At 43.8% G+C, this 13,294-nt stretch overlaps 1 protein-coding gene across 6 annotated transcripts in view; it reads left to right on the top strand.

Moving 5' to 3' along the window:
* Positions 1-1,133: 1,133 nt before the first annotated feature.
* The window catches only part of LOC128147370 (WASH complex subunit 2A-like), a 38,324-nt gene continuing 26,163 nt past the window's right edge, over positions 1,134-13,294 (top strand). For 4 of the 6 annotated variants that reach the window (XM_052799869.1, XM_052799871.1, XM_052799870.1 and 1 more), the window contains exons 1-12: positions 1,134-1,229; positions 1,308-1,421; positions 1,927-2,091; positions 3,738-3,803; positions 4,462-4,635; positions 5,312-5,405; positions 6,401-6,459; positions 7,269-7,316; positions 8,668-8,772; positions 9,305-9,392; positions 10,627-10,695; positions 11,071-11,183. In XM_052799869.1, coding sequence (XP_052655829.1) covers positions 1,185-1,229; positions 1,308-1,421; positions 1,927-2,091; positions 3,738-3,803; positions 4,462-4,635; positions 5,312-5,405; positions 6,401-6,459; positions 7,269-7,316; positions 8,668-8,772; positions 9,305-9,392; positions 10,627-10,695; positions 11,071-11,183 — 1,140 coding nt within the window. In that variant the 5' untranslated portion in view covers positions 1,134-1,184. Of the gene's footprint in view, positions 1,230-1,307; positions 1,422-1,653; positions 1,768-1,926; positions 2,092-3,737; positions 3,804-4,461; positions 4,636-5,311; positions 5,406-6,400; positions 6,460-7,268; positions 7,317-8,667; positions 8,773-9,304; positions 9,393-10,626; positions 10,696-11,070; positions 11,184-13,294 lie in introns of those variants that run through there. The other 2 variants (XM_052799868.1, XM_052799872.1) reach the window with 2 other exon arrangements.

Genomic DNA, 13,294 nt, shown 5'->3' with positions numbered 1-13,294 from the left:
ATTTAAATTGAGAACCCAAGTAAGAAGTAAATCACCCAGTGCCCTGGTTCCTCACAAGGTCTTCTGTGGTATCAGTGTAGTCAAGTGCAATAAATAAATAAACTCCATGTGCTATTATCAAGGGCTGATCTAAGCTGACTATTTCCAATGAATTATTTAGTTACCAGCTGGAAGAACAGATGATTTTATTGTCATTTCCTTTCTGGTTAATTCACTTGTAACAAACAGCGTATGAAATACAGTGGTATGACAAGGTTTTTTAATCCATCGGACAAAAATTACTTAGTGAGAAAGCGGGAAGTTAGAGTGGGTGTTTGACCTGTAAAGGCCCAGGGATAACTGGCTGTGAATCCCAGTTTGGCAATTTGCACTGTATATTTATTTATGTTAGCGTATGTAGTGTTTTCTTCCAGCAGATCCTGGAGTTCCAGTGCAGGTTTATTAAGACCAATCCAGTTTAAATCAAAGGAGATTTTGCCTGACTTGTAAGGTAAGTCTTGCACTTACTTCTGTAAGAAAAATAGGAGGAAGGGGTCCCTCTCTACTCCCAAGACTGGGCATCGGCCTACAGGGAACGCTGCTGCGCTGCGGACGTGTTGCCACGACCTGCTGCTCCCGCCACCCCCCATTTTGTTCCCGCTGTAGAGTAGGGCCCCTCTGTGCACGCGTCCGGTACAAGCCACGAACGGTCTCTCGGCCAAGGGCATCAGACCCTGGAAGCAGTCGCAGCGGTCGAAGGCTCCTCCGCCGGGGAGGTACGGTCCTCACAACCCGCGGACAGGACAGCGGGAGCGCCCCTGACCCGGCTGGGAGCACGCTCGGCCACCTTAGCTCGGCCACCCTCCCGCGGCTGTACGCTGTGACCGCTGACCTAGGAGCCGGCGGGTGCCCAGGTGAGTCCTCCCGGTCCGCCGGGCTGGGCCGTTCCCAGCCGGGGTCGGCCTCGGGCCGCCACGGCCCCCTACGGCGGAGAGGGCTCCTCAGTGCCTCCACCCGCCCAGCCGCGGGGCTGGGGCTCCCCTGAGGCGGGGGAACGCGCCGGTCTCCGCGCGAGCGCGCGGCGGCATCGCCGCGCCCCCTGCCGCCCTGCCCGTAGGCGCGCGGGGCGGGGCCGGACCGGGCCGGGCGGCGGGTCACGTGAGGGCGCTCAGCTGACTGCCGGGCGGCGCGGCGCGGGGCGGCGGATGGCGCCGGCGGGCGCGGGGGGAGCGGCGCGGCCTGCGGTCACGGTGAGTGCCGGGGCGGGCGCGCCCGGGCCGGGTACGGCTGCGGCACCGGCTTCTCGGCTCACTGTCCTTCTCCCGCAGATGAACGGGGCCCCGCGGGACGCGGCGGAGCCGGCGCCGGTATGGGAGCGGCCCTGGTCGCTGGAGGAGATCCGAAAGGGCAGCCAGAGCTGGTCCTTGGCCTCGGACGCCGGGGTGAGCGGTGCGGCCGGGCTCGGGCCCGGGCCCGGGCCCGGGCCCGAGGGTGAGCCTGGGACCGGAGGGGTGCGCGGGCCGCGGCTACCCCGGCCGCGGCCTGCCCCGGGGCCTGGGAGGTGTCGGTCAGGGCGGTGCTGCCGCCCGCTGGCCCGGGCAGTGGCCGGGGGTCGGCCTGCCCGCCCGTCCGCCTGCCTCGGGAAGGCCGCTCTTGTGGCGGCCCCCGGGGGGCAGCCCCGGTCAGGGTCCGGCGGTCGACGGGCTCTCCCGTTGCTTTAACCCTCCGGTCCGGGTGAGAACACCAGCATGAGGAGTTGGCCCGAAAGGAAATGCAGAATGAAGCAGGGTGAGACGTGGTCCTGGGTGTACGTGGGGGTGCTCTAGTCTAGACTGTGTTTAGTTTGATGCTCAGTTGAAGTGTGTGATCAACTCTGCCTGTGTCACAAACGGTGCCAAAAGAAAAAGGAGTTGGATGCTGACTATTGCTTTTCTCTGTTGTAAACAGCTTCTGCATTTTCTACAAGAGTTCTCGCAGCAAACCATTTCCAGGACTCATGAAATCAAAAAGCAAGTAGATGGATTGATTAGTGAAACAAAAGCCACAGACTGTCGCCTTCATAACGTCTTCAATGACTTTCTTATGTTGTCCAATACACAGTTCATAGAGAATGTGAGTATGTTCTTGTACAGCATCAAGCTTATACTTCAAACATTGGTGTTGTCCCTCGCTGTAGTGTGGAGAAGTGATTTGACTTTTTGGCAAGTCTAATGTTAATTTAGAGGTGAAGTGGCTTTTCATTGCTTTCTGTTAAAGGGTGTCGCAGTTCCTTCGTGAGTGATGCACTAGCCAATATTGGCAGATTCCCTTTTGCCTCTTCTGAGGTACCTTCCTTCTTCCTTCCTTATATGTGACATGGAGATCAGGGTTTTGTTTTTAGGACTATGAATGAGTTGGGATCTCTGGGATGTCTTGGTATATCTTTACAGGTAGTGTGAATGTAGCATTTGTCTGCACTTGGCTGTCTAAATATGACGAATGTTATATGATGCTGTAAATTTGCCCAGTGGTGCTATTTTACACTAAAAGCAGTTGGTACTAAAGGTGTTGGACTGCAGGCAGTTGTCTGTTACATTTGGTCATGATGAGCATATTTGTTGGTTAATGTTCCCACTTCATGAATATTGCTATTTTAGAAAGGTAAAAGCTAGACTTGAAAGCCTGTTACAACATTGTATCACTAGGAGCATGTGTATAATTACGATGTACAGCTTTAATAGTCTTTCAGATTTGTGGAGGGTTTTTTAGCACTGTGAGTTTTATTGGCTATTTTGTTTTGGCCAGCATTGTACTCAGGCCACGCATGTCTCATCTGAAGTCATGATGCTATTATTGGAAAGATGCTGGCAGAGGACAAGACGATGAAAATCTGGATTTCTGTTGTGGAGTTTTGTGGTGGTGGTGCTAGTTGTTTGGGGTTTTTTTCAGAGCTGCAATGTCTTTTCTGGCATACCTTTGCTGTTCAGCATAATGATTCTGGTGAGAACAGTTTGTGCCAAATGTCTTAAATCCTGGGTGCTTGAAGCTGTTTGTTCCCAAATTTAAGTGCACAGAAATAGGTCCTCATTTCTAGTTCTCAGTTTCGTTAATGTGAGAGATCTGTCTGTTCCCAGGGGATAACTGCATCTGTGTTTGAGAGATTTGGATTTAGGTTTTCAGGTTCAAGGGAGACTTTTTATTCCCCTGTGTCTCCTTGTAGCTGATCCTACAAAAGAGTGCTAAAAGAGCTGGATGGGAGGGATCATCAGAACAAACTGAAGGCTGAGGGAGGATGTGAACCTTCTCTGTAAGTACAGGAGAAGGGTAAACACTAAGGAAGGAAAGCTACTAAATGACAGAAAACAAAAGTAAAATAGACAGCCTATAAGTAAACTTAGATTTGACTTTGAAGGTTTCTAGAATAGCTTTATGTTAGGGGGGTTAAAACAGTGCTTTTCTTAACATATTCAAGTCAATCTGTGAACAGGGTTAAATGGTCAATTTGTCTTCTACTACTGCAGTGACATTTGCAGTCTTGAATTAAGTCAGTTGGATTGAGAGGCTGCCTGATGGTAACCTCAGGGTGATGACTCCAGTGCATGAAGGAGGCTATGAAGATGCTTGGCATCATCCATGGCTTCTTTTTTTAAATGTGTAATGAATTAATGTGTAATTAATTACACATTAACAGTGTATTTTATTTTGGTGGTGGTGCCTGTGGTTTAGCCCCTGCAGCAGTACGTTGTTCTTACTTGAATTAATTTTGCTTGACTTTTTAGAGGGTATATGATGAAGAAGTGGAAGAGCCTATTCCCAAAGCTGACGCCGGAGACAAAACAGAGCAGGTAGTTAACTTAAGCTGCCTTGAGTGTTGGCAGTATGTTTGCAGCATTTGTCTACCTTCTCATTTTCAAACTTACTTTGTGGACATTTACAGCTTACAAACCAAACTGTTTCCTTTCTCCTTGAAGTCTCTCTCTTGGACAGCGTGTGTCATTCAAACATAAAGTTGACGGTAACATTGGAGGCTACTACACTGTATGATAATCTCTTAGGGCCTCCCCAAGCTCAATGCTGTGTCCAGTAGACAAGGCTTATGTGTTTATTTTCAAATGGCTATGCATGTTTTTTCAGCAAGCGAACTGAAGCCTTGGGCCTTCTTACTGGATTCAGAGGTAGTGAATTGGGGAAGCAGAATCTGACTGCAATTCCTAGGGATAAAAACTCAGGTAGCTTTTTATGTATCTTACAGTCTAGATGTATTATACCATAAATGTTCCCTTGATGGGCTGGGAGCTAGTGTGGATGTTTAGAACACCTCTGTTTCTGGGAGTGATAAAGGTGAATTAAATCAAGCAAAAAAAGGTTCTGAAGGTCTTTCTCTTACATATAATGAAAAAGCTTTCATTGTACTAATTTGAAGTTAAAATTTTGCATCCATGTTGCAGTGAGATTGGGTCTTGAGTAAAATGCAATGAGAATGTGTTGTTCCTGTTACTAAAGGAAAAGACACGGGAACAGAAAGAAGCTGATCTGATCCCCAAAATCCAAGCAGCAGTGAATTATGGGTTGCAAGTTCTGGACAGTGCATTTGAACAGCTAGACATCAAAGCAGGCAACTCTGACTCAGAAGAGGAAGAAAGTAACGAAAGGGTGGAACTGATACTTGAGCCAAAGGTACAGAGACCTGTTCTTGCTGGGAGCATGGGTTTGTGTTTCGCTTTGTTGGACTCGCTCTTTGTTTCTGTCAGCAGTGTCACTGCATTGGTATAAAATTGATATTCGTTACCTAAAAAGAGCATCTGATGACTATATCTGAAGGAGAAGTGCTCCTTGCTGAGCTATTCTTTGTGTAGCCTGCTTGTCTTGCAATTGGGTTAGCCTTAAGGTATGGCACCCTAAAGGGAGTTAGTTTAACGGCAGTGAACTTGGAAAGGGAAGCCTCAATTCTGGGTGGAGTGGGACCTTTAAATTTCATGCTTTTTAGGTACAAACCATATCTTAAGAGGTGGTTTTTAGTCTCCCAGTAATTAAGAACCCTAGGTGCAGGATTTGGGATAAAACTGATGCCTGCAAGTCTTTGCAAGGATATTCTTCTGTTAGATGGCACCTAGAAAACAAGTTGGGACCACGCAAATGAAATTAGCCCCCTTCTTTGACTGTGTTAAAAAGGAGTAAACGTCAGCTGGCCCACCCAGTTGCATGCTGACTTGAAGCATGTACCTGGTGGGACTCACTTTATACAAGCTTGTATCTTCCATGAGTTAAAACAAGGGGTGTAAGACTTCTGTCTTCATCAGCAATGTAGAGCTGTTCCTAGATGTCAGAAAGACCTGATGTTGTCTTTTTCCAGGATCTCTATATTGACAGGCCTTTACCTTACTTGATTGGCTCTCAGCAGTTTATGGAACAAGATGATGTTGGCCTCGGAGATATCTCTAGTGAAGGTATGTGCTGGCATGATCTTCTATTCCTATGCGAGTAACTAGTTCCTAATCTAAGACTTTGGTCTGTTTTAACTCACAGCTTGGGTTATACTGCGTAGTGTTCTTGCATGTTTAGATGCACACTGTAATTAGCTGAGGAAAAAAAACAGTGCATCATGCCGTAACAACTACTTTTCCAGTATGCAAAGCAGTAACTTCTCAGTAACTTGTCCTGGTTTTGTCTGGGATAGAGTTAATTTTCTTCATAGTAGCTGGTATAGTGTTATGTTTTGGATTTAGTATGAGAAGAATGTTGATAACACACTGATGTTTTCAGTTGTTGCTAAGTAGTGTTTATACTAAGTCAAGGATTTTTCAGCTTCTCATGGCCAGCCAGCGAGAAGGCTGGAGGGGCACAAGAAGTTGGGAGGGGACACAGCCAGGGCACCTGACCCAAATTGCCCAAAGGGATATTTCATACCATGTGATGTCATGCTCAGTATATAAAATAGGGGGAGTTGGCTGGGGGTGGGTGAATCACTGCTCAGGAGCTAACTGGGCATCGGTCTGAGTGGTGAGTAGTTGTATTGTGCATTACTGGTTTTGTATTTTCCAATTCTTTTATTATTATTATTATCATTATCATTATTATTTTCTTCCTTTCTGTTCTATTAAACTGTCTTTATCTCAACCCAAGAGTTTTACTTTTTTTTTTTTTTCCTGATTCTCTCCCCCATCCCACTGGGGGGGGGGGGAAGTGAGTGAGCAGCTGCATGGTGCTTAGTTGCTGGCTGGAGTTAAACCATGACACCAGGACATGTGCTCTGTGTATTAGAAATGCAAAGTTCTATAATTTTAGCAGCCTTCAAAGCTCTTCTAAACCACTCTCTTTTCCACCTGATTTTTAATTCTCATCACAAAGCCTTTAAAGTTGCTGTTGATATGTCTGGTGACCACCTTGCTCTGTGTACAGATGTCATGTCTCATCTTAAATTTTCTGTTTTCATTTAAAATAGAAGGATCAGTAGATAGCGATCGTGGAAGTGTAATTGACAGTGAAGAGAAGGATGAAGAGGTAAGTGACAAGTGACAGAGCACCAGCTACTTTGGGCATTCATGAGTCCTTGGTGTGTGTGAGGCCATTAGCTACCACCTCTCTTTTTCATGTGCGGTCTCAAGATAATATTGCACAATGTCTGTTCCCTATGTCAGTTATGGTTAATGTGCTTTTCGTTATTATTCTTATGCAGTAGTTTCCTCTGCAACTTTTCAGAGGAGCAATGAAGTGGTATTGGCTCTAACTGCTATTATAGTAGAATACTTCAAACTGAAGTGTTTTATTCCAGTCTAATTTCACTTTGTGAAGCAAATTGGCTTCTTATCAAGAATTGCATTTATGGAGAACAAATCTGTTGTAAATTACAGTTACAAAGAATGGGATGGAGACTAACAGGAGCAAGTTTAAAGGTTAAGTAGGTGTCAGTAATGTACCTTCAGGCTTTGCATCATAAATCTGCTGCATTGGGCTATCAATTTCTGATATGTTTTGCCTGCCTTGGCTGGGATGTCTCTGCTTTGTAACTGTGCTATGGAAGCACTCCCTTTTTCCTGAGGAGTTTGATTTTGGTGTCTTTGCTCAATTAAAGTTAAATCCCTTTTGAGTTACTCAAATGCAATGTCAGATGGAGCTTGCTGTCTTTGCTAAATTAATGACTTCCTAGTGAGCTCCATTCATAAAGATGGTCAGCGGTGGGGAAAAAATTCCTTGGTCAGGTCATGGTGAGGAGATCTGAATGTCCAATCCTAAGCAAGTCCAGAGTTTCTGGGCCCTCTCCCTTAACACTGGACAAAGTAATACTTGTCTTTGGGTCTCTTGTGTTCCAGGAATCAGATGATGAATTTGGAAACCCTAGTGAAGATGACCAAAAGACGGTACGGTTATACACCCTGGTACATACCTGAAAGACTTTCCACTTGTGACACAGTGAGGATGCAAGAAAGAGGAGATAAGAGCTCCAGACAATTAACTGTTAAAAACTCTGATTAAGCCTGATTTGTATAACTTTGTATGGGAAGGTTGTCCTGGCCAGATGGCACTGTGTTGTGAAATTGAACCTGGCTTGGGCTTAAAGACATGCTTGTAAGCCATCATTAGATGCAAAGTGTATGTGGGATGGCATTACCTGATGTGTGTTTTCCTCAGGAATTACTTTGGAGCCATGAGAATTCAGAGAATCTACCCCAGGAAAACTAGGCTTCTCTGGGATTATTGGGTCTATAAATAAAATTCTAAACTTGCTATGCAGGAAGTAAGAAACAGTGCAGTTTGGGTATGACATGAAATCAAAGATGTGAACAGTATTAAATGTTTGAAAAGTATGTCCATTTGGATAATGAATGAAAAGGGAAAATAAATGTTTAGATTGAAAAATTCAAGCCTGACTTTAGTTGTTTGCAGTAGGTGGTAGTAGGAGAAGGCATCTTACCCATGTTTAGATGTGCCACTGCAAAAGACTTTTATGTGAGGATCCTCAATCTGAAATGATTTAGTACCAAAAGAACAATGTTTCAAAAAGCAACCCTTTTTTAATCTAGTATTAATAAAACAATGTTACAAAAGCACTCAGATATTACATTAAGCTGTATTGACCTTTATATGGTAACTTTGTATGCGTGATGTATTTTAAGATGAGCGAGTATCTTTGGGTTGTTCGTGATTTATTTCACTTCTGGGCCCCTGTCCATGCCGGCCCCCAGCTCACAATTCACTTAATCTTTTTCATCCTCTTTTTCTTATTGACATGACTGAAGCCAAGATGCGGGCATGTATTGTCTGTCATTCTGCTATCCACCTTATGAATAGCTCAAGATGATACAATTTTTTACTAGCCGATCACAATGTTCCTGAGTTAAAGCTAAATACTAGGTCATTAGTGGAGAGGAGTTTGTAAACTAAGGGAAGCAGCACAGCCAAAGCAGTTCAGGCTTGTGTAGAGTAGCGCTATGCTCCTTGTGAGCAGAGCCTTAGTGTCCTCAGTTGCGTCTCTGGTCCAGAAATGTTTGGTGACGCAGCACAGGGGGTGTGCTAGAGAATGCAGCAACTTTTATGGAGCTAGAGGCACTCCTTCCTTACCTCTTAAAAGCTGTGAAGTACCCCAAACTGGCTGAATGTTTCCCTCTTTCAGTAAGTTTGCTTTGAATATTTAATCTAAGCAGATGTAGTTTTGTGCTTGTTTTGTATGCCAACTTCAGGGGAACACAACAGGCTATTATTTTTTTTTAGAGGACAGCACAGATGAGTGATGAAGATGATTTTGATGGCTGTGACCTCTTTGACTCTGAAAAAGAGGAAGATGAAGATGGAGACTTAGATGAAAGCACAAGGCCTGTAAGTAATCGTTGCCTTCCTGGAGGGAGAGATTTGACTTCCCTCATGAAAAATCTGTCCTTAGAGGGATTATAATGGTAGCCCTCAGTTACCTGGGATGGGATCCTGTGGAGATGGCCTGTAAAAATTGTGAATGGTCTTTCAACATGGTTGTTCAGGCTTTAGCCCTTTAAACTAGGGGACTCCTGCACCCTAAGCTGGCATCAAAGCTGTCTTTAAAGTTCATTAAGAAATCCCTTGTTGCATTTGTGTGTGGTAAATGCTTCTTCCTTGTCATGCCCTCAAAATGAAGTGACATTAAAAATTATGTGATCATAAGGGACTAGAAATAGCTTTTTTTTTTTTCTCTTGATGCACGCATAATCCCTTAATTGCTTTCTTCATAGAAAGCTGTATTGCCTCTTCTGAGGACTTCAATCAAAGTCTAGACAGGATATTGCACAAGTGAGGCTATAGAATAAAGTATTTATAATTGCAATTGCATCAAATTGGTAACATAAGGAATAGGCTGTTATTTGTCCCTACTCCTTAGAAAAAGAAGAGGCCAACATCATTTGCAGATGAGCTAGCAGCCCGAATCAAAGGAGAAGTACCAGTCAAACAGGATGAAGAGCATTCGTGTAAGTTAACTCTTTAGTTTTGATAACTGCTTGTGAGATAGTGGGGACTTGTGAGAGTTGGACAGGAGATTCTGTGTAACAGTATGTGAAGTTACACTGATCTGTTATATGAATATGTATTAGGTGAAAGCCCAACAAGAGGAATTAAAGACACTATCTTGTGTTCTGAAAAACTTTTTGGCCATAACTTACAGGATTGAATTGGAATTCATTGAGTGTTATAGTGGAAAGCACATTGCTTTCAGGTGAGACAGGTCACTCCCCAAGCACACATGTTATTGGAAAGGTTTCCTCTCCAATCTGATTCTCCCTCTGCATGCAAAACTGCCTGTTTGACCACAGGTACTTCCTCCTGTTTCAAGTAAGTATGTGGAAACCACTGGTCACTGTAGTCTTTCCATGAGCTCTATGGTGGAAAACCCCTCAAGCAGTAGAGGTGCTTTCATGTGGTGTGCATTGTTTGTTTTTTCCTCTTTGTGGCTTAAATATACTGAGTTTTGAGGAACTTTTCCTTGCTACTGTTTCCAGTGATATTTTAGACTAAATACTGCATTTACTTTTGTGTCCCTTTCAAAGGGAGAGACCTCGCTCAAGTAGTCATTCTTGCAGCAAAGCAGGAGTTGAAAATAGCTGACTGAAACTAGGTTGGCAACTGCTTGTGAGCCTGCTTTTGACTGATAATTTTGAAAGCATGAACAGGCAAGAACAGTGTGTGTATGTGTTCTTGCATGGTTCAAACAATCAAGCTAGGTCTGTGGATATCAGTATAAAACCTACCAGCTTACCTTGTTCAGTTACTGGGAAATCTTCCATTCATTGAAATAACCTTGTGATTGTAGGGCCAGAGGAAATAAAACTGTGGCTTTGCTTTTGGTAGCTGAATCAAGCTACCATGGTCTGGAGCCATTTGAGATGCTCCAAGGTTCTGCATGCTCTATGTGGGATCTGTACCATCTGGAATGCTGTGTTGCTCTCTGGCATCTCAGGTGACTTTAGTCTGTGTGTGGGCAACTGTGTTGAACCCACAGTGCCTGACGGAATGATGCTACTACAATTTTAAGTGCTAATTTTAGAACCTGTACTTTGTAGAGTTGCTTCAGTGGGCTGATTCACATGAAAACATATAGGTCAGCTTGGTTAGATTATTTTTTAGGTTCTTTTTACCATAGCTTGATCACAGCCTACAAGTAAAGGTAGACTATTTTATTTTTGCCTTGAAATTTTTTTCTTAAAGCCCTGTCATCGGAGACCAAAACAAGGAAAACCCTGAAAGAGAAGAAGGAAGTTAGAGTTCCATCGGATGGTAGGGTATCCTCCTCTCTTGTTTTTGAATTGTGGGTTGGATTGTAAGACACTGCTTAAGAAATTGTGGCATCTACTCTAGAAACTGGGTAGGATATCAGTGAGCATCCTTCAAGGTGAGTGTGTAAACAAATTAGGTTGTGATGTGCATGTAAAACAAGGCTAGAAACAGGCTTAGTGAGAGTTCCTCCTTCAATGTGGTCCTGTGGAGCAACCACATACAACCCAATCTGTCTACAGCAGCTTCTCAGTATGTGTCATGTTTATAAGAGAGTGGGGATGGGATCAAACTAGTTTTTATTTTGGTTGTCTCTTTAATTCTCTTTCCTGAAACTTGGTCAGTCCCACCACAGCTCTTGGCTGTTGTGCTTTCTAGATGAAGATGATGACATCTTCAAGCCTCCTAAGCTGACTGATGAAGACTTCACACCATTTGGTTCTAGGGGTGGCCTCTTCAGTGGTGGAACAGGTCTCTTTGACGATGAAGAGGTGAGAATGAGAGGATAGAAATTGAGTGTGTGCCCCTGTTAAAAACAACAAAAAAGTTCCCCACAAATTCCCACCTCTGGAGGGCAGGGAGGGGAAACAGCATTTTGTTGCTTGGTAATATTCAAGTGTAGCGTGACAGTATAGCTTTCCAGTGGAGAAACAGAACTACACGAGTGAGGTGCTTATGTTCGCCTTGGCACAAAGCCCTCTCTTGAGCAGTGGTGCTGATGAGAGATGCAAGTGTGGTTCTAGCATTACATTAGACAGGTTCTAATTCTAGCAGAGCTTACTCAGCACCTCACTTTTATCTATGAAGGTAAACCAAATGTTATACAGTTTGTTTATTATAAAATAGCAGATTTCCATTAAAATGCCTGTGAGATTACTGAATTTTGTCATTCTCTCTTTCTCCCTGGGTGTGGGAGAAGTTTGAGAGGAAAGAGAACATGATGCCCTTCCCACTTTATCTTTCACGTACCATGTCCGGACAGTGATGCTGTTAAAAGTTCCCTATTGCAATTATGCTGTGTTCTTTCATCTAGTTATTGTACAATAATTCCTGGGTTACCTGCATTGGCAAGAAAAGTTCACCTTAAGCTTACTCTTGTGCTATGTATCTAGAGTTAACTTGATGAAGGAATGGCACAAATTGCATTTCTGACCTTATTTTAGCATTGTTTGTGCACGTGAAAGGGGATAGAAACTCAATGTCAGGGATACTTAAGAATCTGATAGTACAGCTGTGTAAATTATTGCCTCTGATTTTATCATGCAGCTGATATTGGTAATAGTCAAGGTTAGTCCAGAATAGTAGCCAAACTGTTGCCTTTATGGGATGTTGTGTTCCTCGTTGCAACTAGAACAAAAGTCAGGTGTTCCTTGGAGGTGAGGAGGCTATTAGACTGAAATTTGGAAGGAGGCCACATGTACAGCTGACCTCAAGCTTACTGTGCCAGAATACAGCGAACAAGCACCAAACAGGGGAATTGTGTGAAGGGAAGAGGATAGTTCTATGCAATGCTTTCCACTCAAATACAGCCTTTATTGAAAAAATATTAACGTGCTTTCTTTTTAAGTGGCAGCCAACAGCTTTAAAAAAAAAAAAAATCCACTAGTGCAAGCCAGCTTTGTGTCGGTGCAAATTCAGGTGAAGCTATCATTAGAACCTCTTGGTTGCTTATTGCCAAGACTACTTTCCTCATCCTGTACACACAGGACAGCCAAGTAGGTTTGTCTGTGATTGTTGCCTGCCTGCATATGCTTGATCTTGGTTTTCTGTTACCTGAAAGTTAATCACCTAGGAAAGGTAACTTACTGTCTTTTACCTTGTGCAATGGAGGAGGCCTTGCTGTACCAGAAGGCAGCCACAGTAGATCAACAGGCAAATAGTAACTGATAAATGTGCAATTAATCACTGACATCCCTGGCACAGCCCTGTGCTCCCATATCTGAAGTATTGCTGCCTTCTTTCCACAAAGCTTTATACAAAGACCATGCATTTTGAGCCTCCAGGTAGGCAACCTCTAATACCCAACTTCCCGTAAGAGAAAGGCTTTCAAGAAATTAAGTGGTCAGTACTCATAAGATCTGGAGGTTTCCTGGAAATCTGGACTTTTGTGGGAGTGTCCTGCGATGCTTTTGAGCTATAATGTCGATCTCTGCACCATACAGGTGTCTTAATGTCCCCTTAGCAACAACAATATAAATCATTCATCTTAATCATGTGAAGTTCAGCAGTATTTTTATGCTTGTCCTGACCTGAATTCTTCCTTCAAACCTTACTGTATAAGCTTCAGTAGGAAAGCTTAGAAGGGTGTAATCAGGACCTAAACAGCTGTAGATTAATTACTGTAAGCCCTTGAAGATGTGCAAATAGAAGGTCATTCCTTCTCTGCAATAAACAGACTGACGATCAGTGTAAATTAAATTTTAGAAGACAGAAAGCTATTCTTCTGAATGTATGCACTCAAGTTAATGATTGAGTACCTAGGTTTAAATCTATATGAGCAGACATCTTTTTGAGAAGGGGGTGGTGGTTACCTCCTCTGTCTTGGCTTAGAAGTGGATATTCAATGTGGGAAAATCAGCAGCTGTCTTTTCCTGCAAAAAAC

This window comes from Harpia harpyja, chromosome 10, assembly GCF_026419915.1.
Source record: "Harpia harpyja isolate bHarHar1 chromosome 10, bHarHar1 primary haplotype, whole genome shotgun sequence".
Lineage (NCBI taxonomy): Eukaryota > Metazoa > Chordata > Aves > Accipitriformes > Accipitridae > Harpia > Harpia harpyja.
This window is presented reverse-complemented; position numbering and strand designations above follow the sequence as displayed.